The 23,130-nt window shown below is 32.4% G+C and overlaps 1 protein-coding gene, 1 long non-coding RNA gene and 1 pseudogene across 2 annotated transcripts; 1 reads left to right on the top strand and 2 right to left on the bottom strand.

The window, feature by feature from the left end:
• LOC112292133 (ferredoxin--NADP reductase, embryo isozyme, chloroplastic pseudogene) overlaps positions 1-10,982 on the top strand; it is a 166,822-nt pseudogene extending 155,840 nt beyond the window's left edge.
• A 517-nt stretch (positions 10,983-11,499) lies between these two features.
• On the bottom strand, positions 11,500-13,536 carry LOC112292900 (small ribosomal subunit protein eS6). The gene is made up of 6 exons (XM_024541876.3): positions 13,491-13,536; positions 13,296-13,360; positions 12,882-13,048; positions 12,604-12,720; positions 12,210-12,365; positions 11,500-12,083 (listed from the first exon to the last, which is right to left on the bottom strand). The coding sequence occupies exons 1-6, from the start codon at positions 13,494-13,496 to the stop codon at positions 11,851-11,853; spliced, it is 744 nt and encodes a 247-aa protein (XP_024397644.1). The 5' UTR covers positions 13,497-13,536; the 3' UTR covers positions 11,500-11,850.
• A 7,160-nt stretch (positions 13,537-20,696) lies between these two features.
• On the bottom strand, positions 20,697-22,055 carry LOC149987782 (uncharacterized). The gene is made up of 2 exons (XR_016506502.1): positions 21,949-22,055; positions 20,697-21,401 (listed from the first exon to the last, which is right to left on the bottom strand). It is a non-coding gene; the product is annotated as an uncharacterized LOC149987782 (long non-coding RNA).
• Positions 22,056-23,130: the final 1,075 nt, after the last annotated feature.

Raw genomic sequence — 23,130 nt, 5'->3', positions numbered from 1 at the left:
TATTTTGGAGGAGGATATTATGCCAGTTCATTAACGATAACATCGGCTTAACCCAAAATATTCTCTTTTAGTGAAAGAGAAATCGGATAAACTTCTCGACATGGATTTTATTTATCATGTTCCACATAGTGCATGGGTGTTGTCAATTGTGATGGTACCGAAGAAGAATGGGAAAATCAGGATATGTCAAGATTTCCAGAAACTTAATGTGGCCACCAAGAAAGATTACTTTCTATTACCTTTCACAGACAGTATGGATAACATGTTGTCATTATCACCAAGTAGTAAAAGAATAGGAGTGGGGCACCAATTAAAGTCATTTTGTGGTGTTGTTTTAGGTTGATTGGAGTGCCATTGTATTTCTTGTGTTTTCGAGAGTAGTAGTTTCAGTTAAGAGTTAACAGTGGGGAGTCAGTCACAAGTATCGATTGAAGATATTCCAGAATGGATGAGTCAACAGCAACAACAATTGGAACTTCGAGATGTCCAGATCTTGAAACTGGATGCTCAAGTCTATGTACTTGGTGAATATAATGAAGATCTATCAAACCAGTTGAGGAAGGAGTCCATGGACTGGAGGAAGAAGAAGAAGATGTGCAATTGGAACCAGACTTGTTCAAACCTACATTCGATAATGCATTAAATGATTAATTAGGTAGGCCAGGGGAACTAAAAACTTTGTGGAGTTTTGTTAGATAACTTTTAGATAGGTATCAATTGAATGTTTGCGAGGACATTGTACAGATAGGAGTGGGGCTATGTAGAATAGATATTAATTCATTTTTGAAAGATATTGGTAAAATATATTAATAGTTCATATAATAGGAAATTTAGGAGGACGGATGAGTGATTTAGTTCTTAAAAGTGATTAATTACAGAATTGCGGTTAGAATCTGGAAAATCATGGGAAAGTATATAGGAGTTGTAGAAGTTAATTAAGGTGCCAGATTGTGATAGTCATGAGCCGAGGGCTAAACTATGATAGTTGTGAGCCGGGATAAGCTTGGTGCTACCTCTTTTCTTTTATTTTTTATTTTCTTTGAATAAGAAGATGGAGAGTTTCTGAATATTGTGAAGTGAATTATGGAATGGAAATGTGATTGGTATTATTTGAGAAGAAGAAAGATTGAATGCTGAAATCTGATTGTAGTTCAATAGAGAGAATGAGTCTGTATTTGTGTGAAATACCGTAATATGAATGGCAGTTCTGTGTGAAGAATTCTTGTGATTGGAATGAGGGCAATTGTGTGCTGAAAGTTGTGAGGGCGCAATATTACAGTTACAGATTATGAGGGTGAATATATTGGTAGAAATAGCAATTATTGGTATGACTGAATTGTTGTAAGAAAGAAACCGATAAGGTGAAGGAAGAGATTATAGTATCCTTGTATGTTTAGATATTGGAAATAGAGACAATACATTCAAGAAGTAATTGATTGTGTGACCCTAACGTGAACGCTTAAGCAACTAGTCATTCCCCGTGTTTGAATCCTCCTATACGGATTTATTTTTATTAGATTAATTTTGAATAAGTAAAACGAGCAATTAGAGATGAAAATTATGTGATTTGAGTGATCTTTTGAAAGTGCAGGGTTGTACACTATTGTTATCAGTTGATGAAGGAGTATTGTTACTGAGAAAAAGTATTGTAGTATTTTCTAGTGTTTTAGTGGTTCAAAATATAGTTAATTATGTGATCATAAAAAGTAAAACTCATGCACTTAGTCTTTCCGTGTGTTCAAATTCTCCTATACATGTTTATTCTGAAAAGAATTGTAGAATAAGTCAAAATGACAATCACATTTTGGCATTGCTGTTGGGGATCGACAATAGCATTGAGTGTTAGGAATTAACTACTAGTTTAGTTAGATGGGAGATAGGAAGCAAATTCAGTAGAATATAATGAAAGAGTATGGTTATTAAGAATGAGAACTTAATAGTAAAGAGAATACGGCAGTGGAAAGAAAGAATAGAGAGATTACAAGCAAGAAATTTATTATGTAATGAGCAAGAACGAAAGTTAAAAAGGAATCATGGATAAAGTTGGATTAAACCATGGTTGCATGCTTGTCGGCACATCCGAGTATACCCAAAAGCTGATCGATATCAAATATTTTAGCAGTATATACCGTTAGAGAAATTGCCAAGAGCACTCACGAGAAATTTGGTCAATAGATCAGTGTTTCCCTTGAGGCCGTTAACTACGAGAGGAAGAATCACAGAAGAATTGGGTACTCCATTGGATATGTTTTCAATAACAGAAGCTTCCAATTCCATCAAAATTGATTCCGTAGAGTAGTATAAATTATTGATTAATAAGGGCCAATTCAGTGTATTTCAAAATCCATCATTTTTACCCCAAATTCAACCAACTAACTTAGTAAGGGACAATAATAGCAAATTGAAGAAACTTAAAAATTTAGAACAATCAATTTGGGAAGGCGCTAGTTATTTTGACAAAAGATTAAGTGGAACATTATTCTCTTCAATGGCGATGGGTGGTTTAGTAGTTTCAATAGTAATACAAATGGATGACGTGAGCGATCGCACAACTAGCATGGCTCTATTACCTACTTTTAGGAATTTTTTGTGTATAAATTCCAATCAATATTTGTCTCAGTTTTTGACAGTATGTGTAGCCAATAATAGAAAAACTAAAGATATTTGGTTACGATGGTTGCTAGTAACTTCAAAGGATATGACATTTGAATGGTACAACTATCAATCAGTGGATCAATTTTCTAATTGGAAAGCATTAAAGAATGCATTTTTAATCCATTTTTGTCCAATTGGTTTTGAGGATCAACTTTGAAAAAGTTTAATGTCTAACAAAATGGGTCCAAGAGAGGCAATGGAATCATACTATGGTCGAGTGGTAAATATACTCCTTAAGTCGCTAAATCACCAAATGCCAAAGTCTTTTGTATTGTCCATATTAATCAACGGATTGTACCCATCCAAACTAAAAATGTTTATAAAAGAAGCTCAACCAAATACATTAACTGCATCTCTTAATAGAGCCAAGGTTTGGAAGGAATGCCATTATGATCAATTTTTAACTACAAGTGTGACGATAATTCTAGTTTAAGGCAGCTATCAAAATCCAACTTAGAACGAATCAATGGGTAGTTATCCACGGATGTTAGAAACAGTGGCCAATTTTAGTACCTATATTCAGGGGCCAGTTAATGTCACCCCATTGCAAGCTACACCACCGAATGTGACAATAGAGTATGCTCCATATTTTCCATATCAACAACAAGCAGCAGAGTTACCAATAATACCAGCCCCAAAAGATTTCAATGAAGCCTTGTTATTTAACCTGACGAAGAAAATGGAGGAAATGGCTGTTAATATGACCAAGGATAAGGACAAGAGGCATAAGCCTACCAATACTAAGATCAATGTATGGTGCAATAATTATAAGGGCTACGATTATTTGGTAATAGAATGTCCTTCACCCTCACAAATGATAGATCAATATACATTTTACGAAGGAAAGCACTTAATAGCTAATTGTTAGAATTGACAAAGGCAACAACAATTCAGTAATTAGACCATGATCCCACCGACTCAATGGGATGTCAATCAAGTTCAAATGGAAAATATGTTTGGATGGAATAAAAATCGATCTAATCGACAAAATTGAGCATTCAATAACTTTCAAAGTTCCAATTTTAATCATGGATCTACATCAAACCTCCAAAACTATGGGAAGGAGCAGCAGAGGTATCAACAATATGCTTCATCGACGTCATTGAACCAAGTACCCTCTGTACTAATGGGATAATCAGGATCATTTTCTAACCCTATATAGAATAAGTCTAGTAGGTATATACCGATGGAGACACCCAATATGCCTGATGGGGGTACAAGAAGACCACTTTATTATTTCCATCACAAACAAATTAGTCATTATGCCAGTGAATGTCCCAATCCTAGAGCCAGTGACAATTATGCGCTAGTGTGTGGGAATTGCAAGAAATCAGGGCATACTTATTAGCAATGTAATGCTCCGTTTAATTTCAATAATTGAGATCAATAAATCCAAAACCAAGGAAAAATAGAAGAGATAAATCAAGGTCGTTAAGATTCTCTGATAAATTGGGTGGAATGTGTCCAAGCCGTTCAAATCAGGAGTCAACAAAAGGGAAAAGGACCAATTCAACATTTGGGTGAGTTTGTTGTAAACGGCCAATTTGACCCAATTACGGGGACATCCAATCCATATCTTGTTATGGTCCTCTTATACAATATGAGACCTGACTTGGTTGGCCAATCTAATAAAGTCCCAATGACAAAGGCTTCAATTCCATTTTAAGTTGTTCCGTTCTCCACACAGTTTCAGAAAATATCCTATCCGTTGAAAGATCCTCTCAAGGGCACGAATTCCAAGGAAGCTCCGGCTACTGTTTCAATTTCAAGTCCAAGACAAAAGAATATCTTACCTCTTGGAGTTAAACTCAATCTAATGAAAAGAAAGAGGGCATTGGAAATTATCCTAAATATGGAATCTTATGATATTTTGAAGGATCTAAATGCTATTCGACATTCTATTTCTATGAAGAAACTTTAAACGGTTGCACTAGAGTGTCATTTATATTGAATTCATCGTTAAGATGGTATATGCAATGTAGTAAAGAAGTTTGAAAAGTCAGTTTGAATCCTGATCCAAAAGCACCAACCATCGATGTTCCAATTGATGGTGTTATGATCTCGGGTGTTCAAGTGGATGGTGGTTCTAGCATCAATTTAATGAACGTTGATACAATGGATTCTTTAGATTTGGAACACTTAGTATCCACAACATTGGTGTTAAGGATGATAGATCATAGCCGGATTAAACCAATGGATATTTTACGGAGTGTTCAAACTATAATTACTAGTATTGTGTATGAAATCGACTATATTATCTTTCGGTTACAATGATCAACTTTATTGTATCTAATTTTATTGGGACAACCCTGACTTCATTAAGTAAAGGCCAAAAATGATTGGGATCAAGGTACTTTGATAATTAGCAAGGGCGGAGATAAAATGGTATTACAAATGTATCTAGTACACTATCACAAGGAGTCTCAATTGCCTACATCTGAATTGACATCGGACGATAAGCTTAGCTCCAATGATGATGCAGTAGCACCGATTATGGAAGCGTCCGTGGAAGTAATCCAACACTCTGGAGTGGTGTATCAATATGGTGGTTCGGAAAAATACTTAATATACCCGCCGGATTCAAAAATCTCTGCTAAAGTTAGTATTGATTAAATGACCAAGTATGATGTGTACCATATGAGTGCCCTAGACACAGGATTTAGTACTTTACACATGTCAAACTTATCCATTGATTTGAAACCCACATGAGGGTTGAAACAGAACATTGCTGTTGCACCTTTATGTCAAATTATCAACTTGGCGACCACAATAGAGCCTCGGACCATTAAGGTCTACGAAGGTATTAAGGAACAAGAATTGACCTGCTGGACAAAATTTTTCTTGCATCATAGATCAGCTTTTGCTTGGACTTATGATGATCTAAAAGATATCCCCGCTGAAGTGTGTGAGTATTTTATCATTTTAGAGGAGAACGCTAAACCAGTACAGTAGAGGCAACATCGCCTTAATCCTAAATATTTCCTCATGATGAAGGAGGAATTAGACAAGCTTCTTGCGGTTGGTTTTATTTACCCGGTACCGAATAGTGAGTGGATTTTTTCAATCGTGATCGTGCCAAAAAAGAATAGAAAAATCCGAATTTTTCAAGATTTCTGAAAACTTAATGTGGCCACGAAGAAAGATTACTTTCCATTACCTTTCACGGATAGTATGGGTAAATTGTTGTCATTATTACTAGGTAGTAAAAGAATAGGAGTAGGGCACTAGTTAAAGACATTCTTTGGTATTGTTTTGGATTGGTTGGAGTACCATTTTCTTGTGTTTCTTGTATATTCAAGAGTAATAGTTCTAATTAAGAATTAATAGTGAGGATTTAGTTACAAGTATCAATTGAAGATGTTCTAGAGTGGATGAGTCAGTAGTAGCATCAATTAGAACTTTGGGATGTCCAGATCTTGAAATTGGAAGCTCAGGTTAGTAAATTGAGAGAGTATAATGAAGATCTATCAAACTAATTGAAGAAGATTTATATTTAGAATCAAATTCGGTAGAATCTACATTCGATAATACAGAAAAAGATTAAATGGGTGGACCAAAAGAAATAGTAATTTTGTAGAGTTTTATTAAATAGTTTTTAGATAGGAATCAATTGTGTGTTTGTGAGGACGTTGCACAATTAGGAGTGAGGCTATGTAAAATATGTAAATAAATTTTGTAGTTAGTTACTGGTTGGTTATTGACAACCTTAAAAATTAGACTTATGGTTAGGCAGTTTAGTTGGTAACAATAGGTTGTTAGTAGAACAAATGGTTAAGAATTCAAAGGTTCATAACCTTTGGAATCTACTGGCTAACGGTCCATCTTTTATTAGGATAAAGAAGTTGAGAAAAGGGAGATCGGGGCCAGACTATGAGAGTCATAAGCCGAGATAAGCTTGATGCCACCTCTTTATTTTTTTTGCTTTTATTATTTACTTATAAAGAATTGTAATTGAGAGAAGTATTGTTGAAACTATGATTAGAATATTGTGGATTATGACTTTGGACTGACCGTTTTGGAGAAAATCTATGACCTTGAGAATTGAGATTATCAAATTGTGTTGTATTAAGTAAAGATATTGAATTCTGTGTCATGAATTAAGAAACTAAATATAATAAGTAAGTTGGAGATCAGTAATTGAATATATATAAACTGCAAAGAGAGTAAGTGGGAGATGAACCGATAAGAATATGGAAGTATTGTTGAATTGATATTCGTAGAATGGATTATGTGTTGAATTAAGACGGAAGTAGTAAGCCTTGGTATTTTGTAGTTTGATAATTGATTTCAGATAGCTAGAGTACCATCAATTGTGACACTAACACACCCAATTCATATAACCAGTCTTTCCCCATGTTCGAACCCACCTCTATTAGTTCAATTGCTTTGGTATATTGAAGCTTGAACATAATGAGAACAACAATGACTATAGCTTATCTTGAGCTCTAATATTTTAGCTTCTAAATTCCACCCAGATTTGATAATTTGCTCCTTGAGAAATTGAATAAGGGTGAATTTGAAGATGAGTCGTTTGACTTTGTATATGATAAAAATCATACTCTATATTCTTTACATCTATTTCCAAATGTTATAGTGAAAAAATCTTTGCCATTGAATATTTGTAGCCAAACTAAATTATTTGGAAAGACTTTCTTAACTAAATAGGGGCTCAATCATAAAGCATCAAATTTTCTTGGAAAATCTAGTCTCCTAGCATCTTGTAAGAGAACTAACATGCCAAGCTTAAGGGTTCTAACTTTATGTCGCTTATCAAAGGCAATTTTTCTTCTTCTTTGGATGGCTTCTACATCTTGAGCACTTTTTCTTTTGATCTCATCTAGACCTTCTAATCGCTCTAGTCTATCAATTAAAGATTGTTTAGTTGATAATCTTTCTTTCAAAGCAATTCGAATCGAAGGAATTTCAAATTCAATTAGTAAAATAGCTTCTATCCCATAAACCAAGGAAAATGGAGTTGCTTGGGTTGTCACTTTAAGCATTGTTCTCTAAGCTCATAAGGCTGCAAAGAGCTTTGTATCCCGATCTCTTTTAGATATTTTAACAGTTTTTCTAAGGATATTGACCAAGGTTTGATTTATCCTTTTTGTATTCCCATTTGTTTGAGGGTGATAAGGAGTAGTTTTTCTATGATCAATTTTAAATTGGGAGGTCAAATCTTCTATCACTTCATTTAAGAAATGCTTGCCTCTATTACTAATTAGGATTTTTGGACATCCAAACCTAGTGATGATTTATTCATAGAAAAATTTGGCAGCTTGTTTGGCATCGCTCGCTTTAATTGCCTTTGCCTCAGCCAACTTGGTGAAGTATTTGGTTGCTACTACTATAAATTTTATGCCACTAGTGGAATTGAGATGAACCTCTTCAATATAATCAATTCCCCATTTTTTAAAGGAAACTAAAGATAGGAAAATATGGAGAAGCAAACTCATCTTTAGGTCATTCCTAACATATCGTTGACATGCATCGCAAGTCTTAGTATATCTATGCACATCTTAAAATAATGTATGCCAATAATAACCTGCTCTCAGTATTTTTTGGCCTGTTAAGGTTCCTCAAAAGTGACCCCCATATGCACTATCATGACATGCCAATAGAATGGTAGGAATTTCTTCTTCCATTACATAGCTCCTTAACATCCCGTCAACTCTACATCTATATAATTTGCCACCAATTGTGGCAAAGTATCTACTATTAATTCTTATCTTCCTATGTTCTATTTTAGAAAGATTAGGAGGCAAGGCTTGAGTTGTCAGAAACTTGGTAATTAATGCATACCAAGTGGACATGGTTGAAACAATAAACAAGATTTCATCTATCAATGTGTCATCAATTGGAACTTCACCAATTTGATCTGACAACCTACATAAATGATTTGCTTGCTTGTGCATCCTTCTTAGCTTATATTCTACCATATAATCAAATTCTTCTAATAGAAGTACCCACCTTGCAAGTCTACTACTTAAATCAGCCTTATTTACAAGGTACTTGATTGCTATGTGGTCTACAGAAAATACCACTAGATTTAAGAGAAGGTAATGTCTAAACTTCTTAATGGAAAAAACCATGGCAAGGCATTCTCATTCCGTGGTAGTATAATTCCTCTTTGTAGGATTCAATTGCCTACTAGCAAAGGCTACGGGATAATCTTTACCTTTTTCTCCACTTGCTTGACACAATGTGCTCCCTGCGACTATTGATGAAGCGTCACAAAGCACATGGAAGGGCAATGATCAATTGAGAGGTCTTAAGATAGGAAAAGTACTAAGTTTTTCTTTAAGGATATCAAATGCTTCTTCGTATTTTTCACCCCATTCAAACTTCACCTCTTTTTGTATTAGTCGAGTTATGGACATGGAAAGTGTAGCATAATCTTGTATGACTTCCCGATACCATCTTATGTGTCTCAATGTCCTTTGTACCTCTTTCACCATAGAAGGGGGTTTTAAGTCTACAATAACTTTGACCTTTTCTGGATCAAGTTCTCTATCCTTTTTTGATACCACATATTCTAGTAGAACTCCCTTTTGAACTGCTAGGAATATTTTGTCAGGGTTTAGTGCAATCTTGGTCTTTCAACAATGTTGAAGAGTAGCCCAAACACATTCCAAATGTTTTGTTTTAGAAGATTGGGTGCTAAAGTCGTCAATGAACTTTGTCATTGATTTGTGTAAAAGGTCGAAGAAGGCATAGGACATGGCCCTTTGAAATGCTGTTGGAGCATTACAAAGTCCAAAAGACATTACCACATAAATAAAATTCCCGTGAGGTTTGGGATCTTTAATAATTGTCATTATATTTGTGACATGTATTTGTATTATAAGAGAAATTGCACTTTAAGTAGAATCTATTATGTTGAGATTAGATCTTGCTCTCATATCATGTGGAAATATGGCACATTTACTCTTAATTGAATGTGGAATGAAAATTAGATACTTTGGCATTTATATGTTCTTATAAGTTGCTAATTTAGTGAAGTATGTTGGTGACAATATGCTTTCCTTGTGCTTATATGTTGTACTTATTTAGAGTAATTCTACACCTAGTGGGTGCAAAGAAGATTTGAACTAGGTCTCTACTTGCTCGATCTACTTGTCAACATGGGAGAGATTTTGCAAGTGATGACTGAGGTGGACATTCTTGCTGACGTGTGGGTTTACCGCCAACAAGCCCAACACCGTGTGTCTCTACTCAATTGCATGCTCTAGGTAGGACGATGAATTCGATGGCAAGACCGCCAGCCTTTGCGTCCGCCGGGCCATGTATTGGTGCCCAGAATTGCAGGCCGAGGACCCTGCCAAGAAGGGAATTTTCAGCAACTTTTTGTGCAAACTTGGCGACAAGGTGCAAATCACAGGTCCTTCTGGGAAGGTCATGCTCCTGCCCCAGTCTGATCCCAATGCCACCCACATCATGGTGGCCACCGGCACTGGGATTGCTCCATACAGAGGGTATTTGAGGCGTATGTTCATGGAGGATGTCCCCACTTTAAAATTCGCGGGCCTTACCTGGCTCTTCCTGGGTGTGGCCACTCCGACAGTCTACTGTACCACGACGAGTTCACAAAGTACCTGAAGGATCATCCCGATAACTTCAGAAACGATGTGGCATTGAGCCGAGAGCAGACCATCAGCAAGGGAGGAAAGATGTACGTCCAGGACAAGATCGAGGAGTACAGCGAGGAGCTGTTCAACTTGCTCGACACGGGCGCACACATCTACTTTTGTGGACTGAGGGGCATGATGGCCGGAATTCGGGACACCCTGCAGAGAGTGGCGGAATCTCGGGGCGAGAAATGGGAAGAGAAGCCTGCCAAGCTCAAGAAGAACCAGCAGTGGCACGTTGAGGTTTACTGAGGTATTCGCGGGTTGCCTTCTCATGTCTGTGGTGACCGCGTGAATCAGCCAATGTGTTTTGTGGTTCCGTCTGACAGGAGCGATCATAGCTGCGCAATGTCTCATTTTTTTCCTCATCAACAATCGCCACATCCGTGAGTAGCAAAGAGGACATGAGAGGAAGTGTCTTGGTACCTGAGCGCGGTTACTGAGTTAAACCATGCCAGTTGATTTCGGGAGTTGATGAGATGGTTGGTGAAGCGCTGCAAGCGAAATTGGGAAGTTTTCCAACCTCCACTGTCGCAGAGATCTCTCACGCGAATGTTGAGACGCAAAGAAAGTGCAATTTGAGGGAGCGAGGATACATTAGTAGAATTTTGTTTTCGCACTATTACCAAACATAGCATTAAAGCTTTGTGCTTAAATCTGTATTTCAGTGTCCTCTGGCGTATTAATGCATATGGTGATATCATTGACAACACAGATTACACTTCACTGGATAGAACAAATTTCCACCTATCAGCTGCTTCAATGCAAGTCTTTAAAGACTATGTATTGATTCTTTTGTTATGAAGTAGTGGACTTATTACATACTGGTAACGAGTGTGATGATTCGGTATAATAAGGTACATCAAATCATATTATTCGAGAATTTTTAGTATCAATTTGTGCATTTTAAAATGTGCAATTCTGGCTTTAAAAGCTGATAAAGTACATGACATGCGGAAGAAATCCCCACACGTCAATTCTGGTTAGAGTTGGCAGCTTTAATTAACAGTTCCATTAACTCAAGTGATTATCGGGTACTTGAATGAGATCAGTTAATACATTTAGCATATTCAACATGAAGTCACTAATCAAAAAACAAAGTCTTATTATGAAGCCCGTCGACACAAATATGACGTTATGTATTCTATTGCCAAAAACACATGGTCAGAATAGTAACAACTTGTGAGATTGTACTTATCAGTAACATAAATGCACAAACTGAGTGTGGAATTGTGAAGTGCTTTTACTCATCAATTGGAAGACATCGTTAATAATATCATAAGATATATGTGTTGACGTAGCTTGCCGTTGTGTTGACGTATTTCGTCACATATCGTTATTTTCAGTAATGAACAAAACCTTGAATTCGACCTCACCGCCATCTCTCATTCCAAGCATTAGAATCCAAGAGGAGAAGACATTGCCCTCAAAACATAGTTTGACATAGTCCCGCTGTCATACCCAGTATTCACAACAGTGAACAAACTCTAGAAATGGAATATAAGGAATTGAACACCTGACTCAATTTGGGTCTACATGCCGAAACAACCAGATAGCCTGACTATTTAGCCTAGGCCTCAGGCTTGGCGACAGACGCACGAGAAGCACGCTTCTTAGCCAAACTCTCACTGCGGTGCTCCCGCTGCTCCTTGATGCGAAGAGCCAAGAGTTTCTGGTACTCTGCTGCCTCAGACTTGGCTTTGGCGACGCGTGCCTTCTTGATTGCCACTCTTCGGCGTTTCCTCTGCAAAGTCAAGGGAGTTACAAGCCTCTGGATTTTCGGAGCTTTGCTCCTCTTCTTGCCTGAAAGCACGCATGCGTCCGTCAGTAGTCAGCCCCTCGCAGTCACATCCCCTGGCTCTAAACCAGCAACTGAATGAAGGAAAACACATTAAAATACAACACTCATTTTAAGAGTCAAGACCATACCTGTGGCAGACACAAAGCTGCGGCGATATGTGTTTACGTATTTCCTCACATCGTCCTCCTTGGTGAGATTGAAGAGCTTTCGGATTTTGGTAGCTCTCTTCGGACCCCTCATTCTGGGCTTCTCGATATCAGTGAGTCCAGGCAGGTCATTGTCACCTGCGACAACCATAGCCAGAAGTGATGCATGGTCATCCCTCCAAAAAAATGCATTTTCAACTCAACAAACTCGCATATCCTAATCAAGACCTTGTCTATTAACAACATGGCCCCAATGTACCCACAAACCACCAACCTCCTCAATGCCTTAACACGAACGGAGAAAGGACATTAGCAGTGTCTCCCGGACACGCTCCGTGGACGTTAATCACTAATTCTAACAGAGAAGTTAACTGACCTTGTTTGACAATAACCAGGTTCAAAACCGAGAGGTCTGGGCTAACGATGCATCCCCTCACAGACTTGCGCCTCCGCTCCCCGTTGCGCCTCCCGTACCCCCTGAAGCAAGAGACCCCTGCGACAACAGGCAAGAGTCGTTACAGATGAAAATCATAACCTCGCGGCCGTACTGAGTGCATCAAAGGTACTTCAACGCAACTCATCGCTTTCTGCACAGCGAGGCAGTGACGCGATAAATGATCTACTCAGACATACCAGCTGTGTTTATATCCATACCTCTGTGCATCAAGAGCTGCACACGGCCTTGTGTGAGAACTCCCTGCTTCATAGGGAAACCCTGCTTGTCGCAACCTCCCATAATCTTGAAGACATACCCCTTAAACTCATCTCCCAGCTGGTCACCGCTAACTTCCTGAGCCAGTCTCTTGTCGTAGAATTGACGACTAAACACAAACACCAAAGGAAATCGACGACCGATAAGAGAACTGTCGGGCTAAGTGTGTGTGTGTGTAAAGGCGAAGCAACCTTGATTCCCAACTGCCTATCTGTAAGGGACGATTCGTTTGCAAAATCGTAAACCCTATACCCTAAAAAGAGTGCAAAACGCAGATATAAACAAGAGTGCACGTAAAATCCAAAGCGACAATCCACCGTCTGACTGAAGAGGTCGCAGGGAACCAAGCAACTTACAGCTTGGCGTCGTCATCGATCTCAACCTTCTTTTGGCACCCCGTGGTGGGGTTGGCGATGTTGAGCTGCAGCCAGGAACTGAACTAAATTAAAAAGACAGGAAACTGACCCACAGAGAGCAGTGAATGCGAAGATTGGCATGTGAAGATGGAAAGGAAACAGGGGAGGGCAGAGGGAGCCCCCGTATGCGTGTACCTTCATGGTTGCGGGGATTGGGTGCCCCAAGCACTCAGAGAAGAGCGCGACGGCGAAAGAAGGAAGCGGGCGACCAGCTTCTCCAATTAACCCCCAACACTCTCCCCGAATCCCCGGCCCCTTCCAGGCGAACTAGGGTTTCCAGCACGTCGGTCCCTACCATGTCTTGTCCTTCCACCCACATCCACCCTCCTTACGTTCAGTTCTTGTAAGGCAGTCACACACAACTCCTTCATTCTGGTTGTTCATTCTAATTATCCAAATAGAAACAGACGAAGAAAAGTATTGTTTCTTTCTTACTGTATATGAGAATGATATTCCTTCACACAAAACTCTTTCTTGTTTTGATTCAGGAATGATGTATTTGCATTGAGATTTACTATGAAGTCTAATTAATAATGTTACAAAACAATTACAACATAGTAAATGGTTCTTGACCTCATACAACAACATTTATTTGTAACTTATAGTTTTTTTTTCTGTATTTAATTTAATTTTTTTTCAGATATGAATAATTTTCCATACTGTGTGCTTAACAAAAGAAAAATCCATAATATATATATATATATATAGAGAGAGAGAGAGAGAGAGAATTGTTATCTGGTAAAATAACTAAAAATTATGCCAAAATCACTAAAAACAAATGTCCTTTCACAATGTAAAATTAAATAAATAAATGTTGTCCTTTCATGTATGTTTTCTTTTTACATATGTTGACCTTTCAAAATGCACTTTTCCAAATAAAATAAAATCAAGATTATTTACTCCAAAGATAGTTAAATCAAAAACACCACATTCAATGTAGTTTTTTTTATTGATTTTTTTTAAACTAATTATTTTAGTTATAGAAGTAAATAAGAATTGCTATTACCAAGTATACTAAAAATACAAAATATTTTTATTTGATTTTTTTTATATCATGAAAATTAGTCGGTTTTTGTCTCAATTAGTTAAACTATTACAAAATTTTTATGCTTACTAAAACAAGTTCTTGCTAGTATATGTGTATAATATAAGAATAATTTTGATATGCAATGATAGTATTACTAGGTTTTTAATAATTTTAATTTGATTAAAAAAATTAAACTATATATATATATATATATATATATTTGTTTAAATTATTTTAATTTTATTTGAAATTATATGTTTTAAATAATTTTGCCATAACTTAAACAATAAAAATATATAATATTATAATTCAATTACAAACTATAAAAAAGAAGTAATAAAAATATAAATTTGTAGTCCAATAATAATAACTCTTTAGTCTAAGGATACTAGTAATTAGTCTACTACCAAGGATCTACTTAATTTAGAAATTATTTTTGTATTAGCCAACACAACAACTTTAGTAAGCCATATAATTATATAATATTAGCATTGACTTATAACAACCAAATTATCAACTTGCAAATAAGTAATATCAATTATTTATATACTCATATAACATCTAATTTAAAATTATACATATATGAAATATTTTTTAAAATTAATTTTTATTTATTTATTTATTTCCTTGATCTTAAAATAATTTTTATGAGTTAAACTTGTAATAAATACATCTACAAACATATCTTTAATTTTATAAAAAAATTAAATTAATATTTTTATCATTTATAATTTTACAAAATAATAATTTTTTTTTAATTTGTTTAGTATGAACATAAAATATTGGACTTGTTTTTTCCACAATAAATCTTTGATTTTTACTAAAAATTGTTAATTAATCCAATTATTACTATTTTATTTAATACAAAAAAAATTCTTTGAATTTTTTATTAATCAAGAATATGTTTAAAAAACAAATTACAAAGAAGATAATATATTCTTATAATACTAAAGAAGGAAATAATGTAATTATAAATATATATATATATATATATATATAGTTATAAGATTAAAAATAATTAAGATGATAATTTCCAAATACAAAGATACTAGATAGTCTTGTACTCAAACTAGAGCCTAAGAAAGGTATTGATAAAATTAAAGATGATCTTAGTCTTGCCTCCATGTATGTTAGCTATGAAGAAGGTCTTGTAGAAGCTTTCTAAGAATTACAAGGCTTATGATCTAAGTGTCTAGTTGTAGATTGCTTCCAATATGACTTTTTAAAAATAAAAAACTTATGGCCCAAGTTTTAATAATATGTGGCATATCTATAAAAGTCTAAACATCAAATTTTTGATTAATTTTTTTCTTTGAAGCTTCTTAATAAAGAAACTATCTTTCAAACATAATTCTACTTTTTTTTATGTATATATATATATATATATATATATATATTTTTAATTAATTAATTAATTAACTAATTAATATATTTTTTACATTATTTTTTCTTTTAGGCAACAAGTTTTATTAAGAATAAAAAATTAATTTGTAAAGTTATGAAATCAAAGATCTATTGAATAGTATTAGATTTTACAAAGTTTATTGATATATCCTATTAGACATTGATAATATTCTATAGTATGGAAAGAAGATCACTTAGTTATTTAATCACTATTGAGGTCTTTATAACTATCTTCAAACAACATATTTTGCACTTGATCATGTCAAAGATCCACTTCTAATAGTATTATTCAGCATCTTGAATCTCTTCTAAGATTGTGATGTCTAACATATTTTATCTTTCTATCTATTCAAATGATGTGTGTCTTTTGAGAATCTTCATCAAAATTGTGACATTGTACAAGTTTAGATGAGCTAAATGCTTATATAGCAATTTTATAAATAAAAAATCTTAAATTAAGTCTCTTTGATATTGGTTATCTATTTTTGCAAAGAAATTATACAAATTAATTGATAAACTTATTTCTCCTTAATTCATATCATTATATTGTTAATAGTTGATCAATTAGTCTTGTTATTGTAACAAAGTAACCATATCTTATCACCAACTTTGAATAAAGGTTGTTCTTTTCTAAAAACATGTGCATTAGCTTTTTGTTGTTCTTTAGCTTCATTTAGTTGTATCTTCATTTTAATATAAAATTCTTCTATTTTACTTACTAATATTTTTATTGCTTAAATTTTAAATTTTAAAAAATAAAAGTATTAAATTATAGATAATATATATAATTAGAAAAAATTAAATTTTATTAAATAAAAAAAATATATTATATTATTATTTTGAAAATTTTAATTAATAATAAGAAATTTATCTAATTATATTAGTGAAAGTTGATAAGGCATTGCAAGTGCTACTCCAATAATTAATTAATATAGTTTATTTATTCATCTATTTTAAGATAAAAAATAAAATATAACTTAATTTAAAATTTTAATATATTAAAGAGCTTTTTTTCCAAAATATTAATATAAATTAGAATCCTGAATTACATATAATATCATTTAAAAGTCTATAATATTAATAGACATTGTTAAAGAAAAGTTTGGTTGTTTTTTTACTTAAATTTGTAAAATGTACCATTTTGATTAAATAATCTACCATCAAAAAATAGATTTGTAAGAATTTGAGTTTTCAGGATTAGTAATAAAATTTATAAAAATAAATAATTAAAGTTATTTTGCATTAATTAGATGCTAAAAAATTCTCTTGGATCAATGATACAGAGTCTTTGTATTACAAAAAGTTTCACAAGATTGAATAAATGGTTTAACTTCGTTTTACATTTAAAGCTACCAAAAATCTCTTAAAATAAGATCCAAAGTTTTATTGTACCTAAGACATCTTGTGGTTAGAAAGTCATATTGTGTTTATAATGTATGTAGTTGTATTTGATCTTTTGGAATATATAAATATATTTTATAATAAAATAGGTTTATTTTAGATTCAATTTTTTTAGAGTCATTATAAAACTTATTTTTAACATAATAAAAATCTATTAATATATTTAAAGAAAATTCATCAAAAAAAGTAGTATCAATTAGAATTTTTGACTCAATGGCTCCAAGGTGCAATTTCTTTGGATTCAAAAAACCAATTCATTATTGAACATATGCAACATCTTCTTTAGATACAAGATGAAAATGTCTAAATAAGATATTTGATAAGCATTATTATTTTTTAAGGTAATATATAGTATTGAATAAAAACCTTAATAAAGACATACTCCAATAAGCTTGGTAGTGATTAAAGGTACAAGTTGGCATAAAATATTTAAGATTCTTTTGATTGGTATAAACTGAAATTGGATGAAAATCACCTCTTCAAAAAAAAATTCTAATTTTAGAATTAATTTATAATAGAAAAAAACTTGTCAATTTTAATTTTATATTTAATCTTAATTACTAAAAAAAAATTAAATAAAAGGCATAAAGATTGAGTCTATTATTTGCATTTATTTATAATAGAATTTTACTAAATATAAAAATAAAACAAAAGTTTCTATATAAAATTTATTTTGATAAATTGAGATAATATAAAAATAAGATCTAAGATAAAGCTATTTTTAAGCCTTTAAATTCTATTTTTGTATCTTTATTCTATTCTAAATATATATAAGTAAAATAATAATTTATTTATAAATATCTAATAATAGTTATAGAATATAAAATAACTTTAAGTATACCATACTATCTCATCTATGATAATCTATATATTTTTAAAAACTATTTGCAAATCATTATTTTATATAATATAATCACAAAATTTTACTTAACATGTGTGAAATACACATTTCTCTATCTTAATGTATTATCTTCCATTTCTAAGTTTTTGAAATATAATGCAAACATATTATTTGAGTTCATCCATATTCTTGGAATAGATAAGAATTATGTTTAAACAATACACAACAAAGTTCTATATAACTTTGTATAAATTAATCTTGTGTAAATTAAACTTTTTGCACAATTTTCATTAATATATTCCATCAAAATAAAATTTCATTTTGCAATAAGTTAGATCCAAATGCTAATTTAACTTCTTTTTAAAGATAAATTATATAACTATATGATTAGTCTTTTAGTGACATATTAATAAATATTTTTTCAAAGACATCTCAATATTTCTTATATTACTTTTGAATTCTACTCTAATTTTTATTTAAATAAAAACTTGGTGCTATATAAATAAAAAATAAATCTCATTTTATTCCTTATATAAATTTTTTATCTCTAAAAATTAAAATCATGATATTTTGCTTGTATTTAGACTAATTTATGAAGTGACCTTTGATAATTTTTAATAAATATAATAAATATATAATTTAAATCAAAGAATAGAAAGTATTACTAGATGTGAAGAACATAGAATTATATTAAAGACAATATTAGATACTTAATCTTTTAACATCAATTTAAATAGGTTAGTTTCTTCTATGATATCATTAAATACAATTAATTCTTTGTAAATTATCTCCATTGTAATGGATCAAATTGTCTTTAAAAAGATTAATTTTTATTACAATATAAAATTTGTCTATAAAATATGTTAAGGCTCTAATATCTATAAATACTTAAGCTAAAAAAAAATTAAACTTGAAGTTTTAACAAAAATAAGAAGTTTAAAATAAATCATTGGATTTGATGGTAGTATAAAACATATATATGATGGTTGTAGTCTAAAGGTATTCAATTGCAAGATCTTTAGTACAACTAAATGTCTTTTTTTTTTTTCAAATTTTTTATATTTAAATATGTGCTCTTTTTCCTAAATTCACTTGATTTGATGCAACAATCTTATACCATATAACATATGTTTTTGTAATATTAACATAAGTTTTCATAATGGTACTTAGTTTTTTCTTATAGTCTTAATTGCTTGCTTGAATTAATTTCAATCAAACCATATAAATTTTGACCTTGATGAATAGATTTTTGAAAACTTAGAAGTTATTTTTATTACATGATTATATATTCTTCAACTAAATCTTAGTTCTTGACTCTTTTTAATGATATAATTAAAAACGTTTTAGAAATACAAGACATATGGCTCAAGCATCTATTTGTAGGTTGATTCCAACACAACTTCTTAAAAATAAAAAAATTATGGCATAAGTTCAATAGCCACATGGCATATTTATAAAAATCTAAATATCTAAACTATATTTAGAAAATTTTCTTAAAGCTTTTAAAAGAAGATATAATCTTTTCAATATGTTTTTATATATTTCTACTTATTTCTATTTATTCCTATTTACTTATATAACATTGATATGTATAACAAATTATTTCTTAAAACTTTTTTTTTTTTTTTTTTTTTTTTTTTTTTTTATGGTTATTTTATACAAGTTAAGACTTTGTAGTCTCTATTAAAGTTGAATTGCATGGAATCCAATTCAAATCAATGGTTGGTGCAAAATTTCTCTTAATAAGAATTATTTCTAATAACTTATCAACTTTAATATAAGAAAGATTAATTTTGGAGTCCTAGTAGTATATTAATATTTAACAAGAAGAATTATCACATAATGTTTTATTAAGGTAACAACACATCGTCTTTGAGCTAGAGCTTATTTTATAAAGAAGCTTCAAATTTCTTAGATATTAGAACTACTTATATCTATTAGAATGCAGACTTTTGAATCTTTTAAGTAGTAAGTTTTATCCTCTTTTTTTAGTGACAAATATTGCTAACCTAAATAATTCTATTAATCAAATGTAGTTAGTGTAAAATTTAATGTTAATAATAGTTCTAATTTTTTTTGTGAAACTCTAATATCATTGTATTATTTAAAAACTTATTTTCTTTCTTTTAAAATTGTCTTTTCTATTAGACCAATTTTTTTTATCACAATCTTTATTTTTTATATAATCTTCTACAATAAATTTAAAAAATTAGACGTTTATTTATCTATTTTAATGAATAATATAAATCTATAATATTCAATCTATGAAGTTTCCAACTTTTTGTATTATTATTTTAAAAATCCAAGTAAAATTAATTGATTAATTGATCTTTGTACAAAACAAAAAAAATCTATGTTTTTTAAAAGTAAGAAAAGACATAAAAAGTACCTAAATCAATATTGATTTATTAGTTGCATATATATTTTTATATTTGTGAATAATTTAATACTAATAAAATTATAAATAGATAAGAAATAAGATTTTTTGTTCTAATTTTAAAAATCTAATAATACAAGTATGTGATTGAATTTCTTTATTAGAAAATGTATATAAATAGACATATTTAAGGAAAAATATCATACATGCCCCTAAAATTTAAAAATATATATCAAGAATCATATCGAATCTACCCCTCCTTTTGTGATAATTGCAAATTTGCCCTTCAACTTGATAAGTTATATTCTTCCTGTTTTTTCAGTTCCAACTCGGGCCAAAAGCGCATGCTGCGCAGATTTGGGCCCCACATCTTTTTCACACATCTCGAGCACCGCACGAAATGGACGCCTCCACGAGATTGGTCAAATTCTGCACTGCATTGCCATGAAGCTGGTGTGGAAGATCTGCAGCATCTTCACGGCCGTCGTGGTGGTCTGGATTTTGTTGCTTCTCGCCAAGGATCTGGCTTCCTCGGTGCATCTCATCGTTCCATACATCTCAATGTTTGTGATAATGTCATTAGGGTGTTGTAGGTTGGGTGTACTGAGTTACGGCATGATGGTATTTCGGTTTTGCGTTGAGGAAGAAATCCTACTGCAAAAGGACATTGAGGAGCAAAAGCATTTTTCAAGGAGCGTGGTGTTGTCTTGAGCGCAAACTAAAATGAATCTCTCAATATCTCAGTTCACTTCAACGCCTTGTGACAAGTTCGCCAGTTTCTGTATTTGAACACTCACGCCTGGAGACAAGTTTGTGGACTCAGCGGTTGCCAACTGCAGATTATAATGCATTCACGTAAGGAGTTGATGTTTTTCTGAGTAGAGCCTGGGCGGTCCTTCAGAGCTGAGGTTGCATCGCCGACCATCTCACTGTACGGTGTGTGGATTTGATTATCACAAGTTGGTTTGTTCCGCATCGTTCCAGTTTTCTCTAAACCTGAGCAATTCTTACAGCCCGACCACGGTTAGACTGAATCGTTTATTCAAACCATCGCAACATTGTTTTCGCAGTTCAGCCGACCACAGTTTATTGCATTTCAAGACTGTTTAATCAAATAATTACAAACGAAAAAAAGTTCGAATTTTGATGATAGTACATCTCCAGCAGTGATCCACATTGTCCAGACAGTCTCTATGAGAATGTTTCCTTAATGTTATATGTTTCAACCAAATCATTGCAAGCACACAAGATTTCTAGCAGCGAACTCAACTCATTCCATTCTGCAGTGATAAGCAGACATGCAAGATCAGCATTCACAGAAGCCACGCCAGCAAAATCTTCAAGAGCAAAAAGAACTCAATCACGCCACAAACAGAGGCACCACGCATAGCACGTTCACTTTTTAAAGCCATCGATGAAGCCAGGCAAGAACAAGAAATTCTGACGAAAACGGTAACTTGATTATTGTGAACGTTTCCTAGACGCTTGACAACAAGCTACTACGGTTCAGATACGAGCAAATGGATTACGAACGGACAATTACCAGGCGAGGAGAACAACGTCCCTCTCTGCTATCGCAGAAATCCTACCAAAACAAGGAAATTGATTGCCCACACTCTCTACTTCAAGCCATCGATGGACTTGGTACCACTCACCTTTATATCGCTCACGTTCAAGGTACAACATCACCGAAGACGTCCGGAGGTCGGCGTATATATCGTGAGGTGCTTAAGATGTGAGCAAAAGATGTAGGGCCTAAATCTGCGCCGCATGCACTTTGGGCCCCAATTGCAACTAAAAAAATAGGAAGAAACAGCTTATCAAGTTGAAAGGCAAACTTGCAATTATCTCAAGAGGTAGGGATAAATTTGATATTATCAAGAATACAAGGGTATTCTTCATATTTTGGCAAATTTTTGTGTCATGTATGAAATTTTTTCTATATTTTATTATATTTTATTTTATAATATTGTCATTGTCCAAATCTATGACTTTAGATTTTTATTTATTATTGCTTGAGTTAGATTCAACATCCATTGTTTATTTTTGAATCACTTGTGATAGTAAAATATGTCTTTCAATCTTAATTATAAGGTGGTTTCAATTAAGAATTGTTTAAAAATACTAGCATGAATTTACAAAGTATAATGAACAAGAAAGAAGAATAACAAGTTAAGAAGAACAATCGACTAAATACATTCTAAAACTAAATTCAATTATTTTGTTATATTTTTATTTACTAAATGATATAAATAAAAATAGGAAATTATATATTTATAAAATTATTTTTTATATTTTCTAATAAAATAGAAAAGAAAGTAAATATAAATTATGATAAGAATATTATAATAATTTAAAAATGAAAAATTATGTAATTGAGATTTACTTCACGTATAACTTAGTTATGTATCTAAAAATTTTTAATCTCTCCAAGGCATATAAGTCATAAGTAAGATATTATAAAAGACTAATAAAGCCTTTATCATATCCTCTTAATTATCCCTAAGGTGCTACAACCAATTTTGACATATTCACCTAATTTATTACTATTTCTATGATTTGTTGTTGGTAATTCTAGATTTTTAATAAAATTATTTTTTTTTAGAAAATTTGGCTATACCATGATGTTTAAAAACACCAAATTAACATTATACCCTTAAATAACCTTCGAATCTTGCTCGAATTTACTATAACTATTTCTGAAAGAAAATGTAATATTTTAACA

This window comes from Physcomitrium patens, chromosome 15 (assembly GCF_059467195.1).
Source record: "Physcomitrium patens ecotype Gransden chromosome 15, ASM5946719v1, whole genome shotgun sequence".
Lineage (NCBI taxonomy): Eukaryota > Viridiplantae > Streptophyta > Bryopsida > Funariales > Funariaceae > Physcomitrium > Physcomitrium patens.
Note: the sequence above shows the minus strand (reverse complement) of the source record. Positions and strands in the feature narration are given on the sequence as shown.

Bases quoted from the DNA above. Each gene is read 5' to 3' on its own strand.
- LOC112292900 (XM_024541876.3), bottom strand. The intron at 13,049-13,295 runs GTAAGTTGCTTG...GTTTGTGTTTAG, and splicing joins ATCGATGACGACGCCAAGCT to TCGTCAATTCTACGACAAGA. The intron at 12,721-12,881 runs GTATGGATATAA...CTGTTGTCGCAG, and splicing joins GCAGCTCTTGATGCACAGAG to GGGTCTCTTGCTTCAGGGGG.